This window comes from Epinephelus lanceolatus, chromosome 10 (assembly GCF_041903045.1).
Source record: "Epinephelus lanceolatus isolate andai-2023 chromosome 10, ASM4190304v1, whole genome shotgun sequence".
Taxonomy (NCBI): domain Eukaryota; kingdom Metazoa; phylum Chordata; class Actinopteri; order Perciformes; family Serranidae; genus Epinephelus; species Epinephelus lanceolatus.
The window spans coordinates 13,369,140-13,376,479 of NC_135743.1; the positions used below are offsets into that span (position 1 = coordinate 13,369,140).

The following is a 7,340-nucleotide window of genomic DNA, read 5'->3' on the forward strand; positions in this document are numbered from 1 at the left end:
GATGACCGTCAACAGATATTTAAAACCGTCGTTGTGCTTGGTCAAGGCTTGCATGTCACAGAGGTCTGCTTGAAATTGGTTCAGAGGTCGCGGTACAAAAACCCTATTTCTGGGAAAATGTATTCTGGCAGGTTTATGCAGAGTGTATGCGTCTTGCTCGGCTAAAAATTCTCTGACTCGGTCAGGGTTTACTCTTTTCCCCGTCTCATCTTGTACGGCCCTGCGGAGTCGTTCGACTCCTCCTAAACTACCCGGGTGAGACGGGTCATAATAAACCTTTTTCATGACACTTTTCTCCGACATGTTGAATCAATAATGAACACAACCGCTCGCTTACCAAAACATTTATTTTAAAACAATCGCAAGTTATACGAGGTATACATGATTCAAACATTTAAGTAATATGAGGTATACATGATTCACACATTTAAGTAATACGAGGTATACATGATTCAAACATTTAAGTTATAGGAGCTATATACATGATTCAAACATTTAAGATATACGAGGTATACATGATTCACACATTTAAGTTATACGAGGTATACATGCTTCAAACATTTAAGTAATACGAGGTGTACATGATTCAAACATTTAAGTAATATGAGGTAAACATGATTCACACATTTAAGTAACACGAGGTATACATGATTCAAACATTTAAGTTATATGAGCTATATACATGATTGAAACATTTAAGATATACGAGGTATACATGATTCAAACATTTAAGATATATGAGCTATATACATGATTCAAACATTTAAGATACGAGCCATACATGATTCACACATTTAAGTTATACGAGGTATACATGATTCAAACATTTAAGTAATACGAGGTATACATGATTCAAACATTTAAGATAAATGAGCTATACACGCTTACAAACAACAACATAGCATTAGGCTAAAGCAGACGAGAGCAAATTCATGGCAGAGGTCCCGTGGATAATGCGAATATAATATTGCAACCTTCTCAATTCTGTCAAGGTGTCCACAGGTACGAGACAACACACTGCGTCTACAAACAAATCGTACAGAGTAACCAAATGGCTTATGTTTGAGGCATTCATCTCTTTAATGATTTTGTAGAATGCATCGGCCACCGAACCGTCTTTTACAAGTTGCAATGTGGACCGTACCAACACATCCCAGGGTGTATGTACAGATTGGGACCTAACTATATCCAACATGCATTCCAATTGAGTTACTTTAACGTCCCTGTTCAAACCCGCGTGATTTACAGTCATTTTGTTTTTAATAACCTGATCCAAAACACAGATTAAATGACAAATGACGAAATTACGAGTTTAGTTCAGTAGTGACCCATTTTCACTCTATAAGCCAAAACTCCAGAGCTTGGTCTACGATTTCAATCTTTTCCTCGTCTCCTTCGGTCATCGTGTTGTAAATCTTGGCAATTGAGTGTTCGGTGCGTCTCATCGTCTTAAAGTCATGCAGCAGGAAATCACAAGTGCCCTGGACCCGGTACTCGGACACGCAGAGACGGCGAGCGTTAAGAGCTCGTTGGATGGTAGGGATAAACCGTCCCGTCCAAAGTCTTTCCATCAGCTGGGAGTGGTGTACCTCGTAAAAATAGTCCGGCGTCTCTTCCAGACATTCGTGCTGACACTGACTCGGATGGTTGATTTGACACCCGTTGCAGATTTCCTTTCTGTACCGGGCCAAAACATACAGTAGCAGTTTACTCACTACGGCTCTCACCGTATTCAGAAATACCGCAGACAGCACCGAGTCCGTTTCATCGTGCATTCCTTTACAAGGAGGTCCAGTTTGCATGTCTGCGGCGGGAGCGGGCCGTGAAGAAGAACCATCGCTGTCGGGTGAATCGGGCGTTGTTGGAGTCGATGGAGGAGGACTAGGAGGAAAGCCCTGGGACGGCTGCAGCGGCGGAGAAGGAGAGACCCAACGCCTCAGCGACGGCGGTGCAGAAGAAGGCCTGATAAGGCCGGCCTCAGGCGATGAAGGAGCTGGTGAAGGCCTGATAAGGTCGGCCTCTGGTGTTGAAGGAGCTGATGAAGGCGGGAGAGACATGATTTTTCAGAGTCCGTCGGTCGTTTTTTAACTAGTCCGCCCCCAGTCGTATTCAGAACTGAAATACTCCAAAACAAATTCGTCCGTGTTTGTCCTTCAGCGACACCTGACGGCTGGCTCGATAGATCCATCTGCCTGAAGCCGAGCTTTTTGTCTCCCACACGGTGCTGGCCACAATTTTCTACTTCTCTGTACCCGGCAGGCTTTCTTTCAGGCTGTGTGAGGAATTTGCTTGTCTCGTGTCTCTTGTCTCGGGCGCTCTAAGATCAGTCAATCCCACCATATTTAACACACTCCAGTCTACTGAGGTGAGTGTTGCTTGGGCCACAAGAGATCCAAAAGTTTCCCCTTTCTCCAACTGATAGAAACACACTTCGTTAGCTTTATAGTTGAACTTGTAACCCCACGCACCTCCGGCATCTAAACTCCATTCCTGCATAAGAGTGGAGGCCGGAGGCATCTGAATGCGTCCGATATGCCTGACACGCTTCTGGGGAGCTGGCCACGATTCATGAAAACTCGTCATAATGGTGCTGCAGATGACGTTTCTCTCATCATTGTACATCATTTTCCCTCCTCTTCCCGGCGTTTCTTTTTCATTCGCCGCAGCATTCTCGGAGGCATCCAACGCTCTCTTTGCCATGTTTGTTTTATCTTAGTTTATTGTTTTTTCTTGAATAAAAATCCCGAGTCTTTTTGCCCTCTTTTAAACACATTTGCTCAACGTAGCTTCTTAGGAGAGGGGGGTGGCGGGGTCCGCGGATCTCAACAATGATTGGTGTTTAGCTGAGATCTAATAGCATAATATTGACGGATCTCAACACACACACGCATGGTCTCTTAGCTGACAGAAGGTTCCAAAAAGGGAGGTGTAAGTGAGCAGGAAAAACCTTATGATGATGTCACACATCCGCACTCAGGAGGGTGGGGAGGGTGGGGCGGCTGGGGGGCAGGAGTAGGTGAAAGGTCACCATCCATCATCTTTAAATTTGACAGAAAGTGTATTATTCATTCTCTGCCAGGTGCGGGGAAAAGGTTTTATAAGACATTTAACAGAATTGATTCAGAATTGATTCTGTTTCTTGTGCACGCTGAGGAAGGGTTTCACCCGAACCGTTCATGTGGCAATAAACATCATTATTGGAGTGCTGTCCTGTACTTTTTGTACACATTTTTGTCATTTTTCACTGAGGATTCAGCACCCATTCATACTTCTGAGGGATGAGCGTGTTTTTTTGGACTTCTGATAAGACATTTTATGAAAATATTTTGGTTATTTATGTTTTTGTATGTCAGTTATATATGTTGAAACCTTATAAACATATACACATTAATTTCTTACAATGACGCACAGTACAACAGCCAAGGTGAGTGGAGGTGGTGACATCATCAAGTTCACTGCTGTTCCAAAAGCAGAAATAACTGTACTCCAGTCCTCCTGTTCTTGGGAAGTCCGGACTCTCACACGGACTTGCCAAGTCAGAACTTGTCAAGTCCACAAGTCCGAACTGCTGAACTTGAGTGTTGAGAAACGCCCCATGGCTCTACTGTGGTCCACCTTTGATGATGTGGAACACTGTGATTGGCTCATAGACATTCCATCAAATAGATCTGTGCATGCTGGTTGAGCCAGATGACAGTATTCATAGACCTGAATGAGTTAAATGTATGTTCTTTACCATATGGTTGCCTTGTGCATCATATCATTTTGGTTGTATTATATCCCTCATGAGACAGGTGAGATTTAGCCCTCTCCAATATGAACATAATATTAAGATATAAATTTTACCGAACCGGTCCGACTTCAGTCTCTTCCATGCTTAGTTGTGTATAATAACTACATTAACCATTATACAATATACATATGTTGGAGTAGTGCCATATGAAGTGGCAAAAACTTACTTTGAGCAGGGCCCCCAAATCCAAATCCACTTAGCCAGCAATAGAATAATCTTTCACTTTAAAAATAAAGTACCAAAAGTAAAGGCACTTATTACACAGAATGGCCCATTTTAAAATAATATACATTATATTAGCAAATTCTACTTATTGACACCATAATGAAAACATCACTTTCATTTTGCAACTGCAAGGTGTGGCTAATTTTTTTTATTTTACACAGCTGGGTACCTTGTCATTTTCATCAAGGGATCTATTCAATTTTATCTTCATCCATAATAAAACATCAGGATCTCTTTGTTGATTACATTTGTATTAATAATATTAATCTGCAGAGTAACTTGTGTTGTAAAATAAATAAGTGGAATAAAAAGAACAATCACAAGACATTCAAAAAAATGTGACGTTTATTTTTGTTTCTTTGTTAATGATTTCTGACATTCAGAATCAGTGAAACACATCCAGTCAGCACCCATGATTCATCTCTGTGTGTTAACTAAGTTTTCCTGATCAGAACATTTAATAATGTGTATTTCATAGATGTCTCTGAAATTTTGGGGCAAGTTGGATCAAGAAAGTTCTGAGGCAATGTGACCAAATCATTAACACATTTCTTTTTGTATAGCAGCTAAAGCTGCAACAAAAGTGACATACTCCTGGAAAGTAACAACACCATCATTATCGTTATCCAGCGCGCTGAAGAATGTATCCAACTCAGCGCTTTTCGTGCCCTTAATTTAAAAAAAAAAAAAAAAAAAAAAAACACAGTTAGAGATGTAATTGGACTGTAAAACAAACAAATAAAAATGTCCAAGATCCATTCATAGCTTTCTGTTGTAATACTGCTACACCTTTTCTACTTACCTTTGGCACAGAAAACTCTTTGTGGAGCAGGTTGGAGAGTTCTGCCTTACTCAAAGTCTTTTTGTCGCCGTCTTGTCCAGCATACTTGTCAAAGACGTTCTGGAGCTTCATCATTGCATCACTGAGCTCTGACATGTTGGCTGGAATGAGAAAATATTGGTGACTCCTTAGTCGGGTGTTTATTGATTTAATTGTTTATGTATTTGTTCAGTCAGTCATTCATTTTAGGTGGCTTTGGCAATGCTGCACTTTGGTAATGCGAGAAGCTACACACACGGGCTGGACTCCACTGCTTTGGATCATCCAGTAAAAACACTGGGAGGAGTTAAATGAGCAGCTTGCTATGGTCTGGAAAGTTACTGCCCAACACACGTCCTCATCTGACTCATGAAAAGAAGTGATTCTTAAAAAAAAGAAAGAAATTCACATTTTCATTCCCTCTAAGTCTTGCTCTAGTGCTTGCTCATAATCTCCTCTGTCCCCAAGAGTTACTACATTTCTAGTGCCCGCTGGTTATAAAAAAGAGACGAGTAAGTACGGGTGTGGCACAGTCTGCTTGCCAACTCCCTTCCCTGGTTGTTTCCTCTGAATGCCACTACATACAGTACATACATACACTGTCCTAACTCACTGATTTTTAGTTCCTCTTGGTTTTCTCAGCCTACTGCATGCCTGCAGATCTTTTAAAACAGCTTTTCATTGTCCTTTCCTAATCCTATTCAGATGCAGCACTCCACACATTACACAAAAAACACCCAGTAGCTCACTCATGCATCTCATGTCACAAAATGCCACACATATATCAGGAATCAGTTACGTAGATAAATAAAAAGCAAAATGTTGAATGCAATACAGGGAGGTATACAAACGTGTTTCCACTTACCAAAGTTGTATGAAAACTTGAGTAGGTCAAGAAATTGAGATGGTGGAAAAGAGGAATATGAGCAGAGATCACGGACACAATCTTTATAGTAGAGGTTGACACACCCTCTTTCTAAGCCCCCACCCCTCTAACGTCATTTTTTTCCCCTTTGTGCTTCCCTTCTTTCTTCTCTCCTGGAAACTAACAAATTGTCAGAATGACAACATTACACTTTCATGCTTTCTCTTTGACGTAAGCCCCATCTCATACCAGTGATACCAGTGTGGCAAAGCTACAAGTCATATTAGCATATAAGCAGTAGCAGATCCTGATATGGGCCGAATGGCTGTTTGCCCAGGGCGGCATTTGTCACGACGTGTGGGGGGGGGGGCCGCAGAAGCGGCAAGTGGTAGAATTTGTAATTTAAGTGACAATCAAAGGAACATCAAGTCATGTAGATGCACATGGGTATCCAGAACCTGTAAGAACATCTTTTTTTCTGTTTCTCAGCCTTTAAACAAATTCTTACAAATATTGACTCTCACATTCAGAATAATTTCCTTTATAAGTAAAATTAACACTGGTTTTACAGGGTGTATCCCAGGTCTCATAACGCACTGCATGCAGTAACCAGGATAGTCCAAACTGACATTGTCATAAGAGCTGGAAAGTGCTTATGACAACATGCACTTGTGTTTTCATTAACTGTACCTGACAATAATTTAGAGTAGTGGTTTTCAAACTTTTTGTGCCCAAGGCAGACCAATGTAACAAACTTTGCACCGCAAAGAGGAACATATTTTGGCATAACATTTGAGTTAACTAATGGCCATAAGGAAAGGACAAGAAGTAGCAAGCTAGTGTGGCAGAAAGTTTGTGTTGCTTGGCAACAGTCCTGCCCTAGTCCAGTTGCAGAACTACGCAGTTAAAAAAATTAAGGGAACACTTAAATCACACATCACATCTTGATAAATGAAGTATTCAAGTTGAAAATCTTTACTGATGTACATGTATAATTTATTGGGAACAAAATGACAGTCAGTGGGGTCCAAAATCATCAACCCACTGTGGGCTAGATTTCACACTGAAAATCAAAGTAAAAAAAGGAAAATTTAAGGCTGATCCAACTTGTGTGGATTTTATCACTGAAACTCATATTGTGACTCAGTAGTGTGTGGGCCTCTGTGTGCCTATATACACTCCCGACAATGTCTGGGCATGCTCCTGATGAGTCAGTGGATGGTGCCCTGGGGGATCTCCTCCCAGACCTGGATCAGGACATCAGTAAGCTTCTGCAGCAACAGCCTTGTACATGGGGCACCTGCTCTATCCACTAAGCCACCAACACCCCATGGAGTCTGTTTCTGACAGTGTGGTCAGAAACATTCACACCAGTAGCCTGCTGTAGGTCATTTTGTAGGGCTCTGGCAGTGCTCCTCCTTTTCCTCCTGCTGCTGAGATGATGCCCCTCTACGGCCCTGTCCAGCTCTCCTCATGTAACGGCTGGTCTCCTGGTATCTCCTCCATGCTCTTGAGACTGTGCTGGGAGACACAGCCAACCTTCTTGTGACGTCACGTATGGATGAGCCATCCTGGAGGAGCTGGACTACCAATGCAACCTGATTGGGCTGCAGGTACTGCCTCATGCTACCTGTAGT

The 7,340-nt window shown here is 41.9% G+C and overlaps 1 protein-coding gene across 1 annotated transcript; it reads right to left on the minus strand.

Moving 5' to 3' along the window:
• Positions 1-4,345: 4,345 nt before the first annotated feature.
• Positions 4,346-5,861, minus strand: LOC117266272 (protein S100-A6-like). Its single transcript, XM_033641374.2, has 3 exons — positions 5,704-5,861; positions 4,821-4,960; positions 4,346-4,687 (listed from the first exon to the last, which is right to left on the minus strand). The coding sequence occupies exons 2-3, from the start codon at positions 4,953-4,955 to the stop codon at positions 4,559-4,561; spliced, it is 264 nt and encodes an 87-aa protein (XP_033497265.1). The 5' UTR covers positions 4,956-4,960; positions 5,704-5,861; the 3' UTR covers positions 4,346-4,558.
• Positions 5,862-7,340: the final 1,479 nt, after the last annotated feature.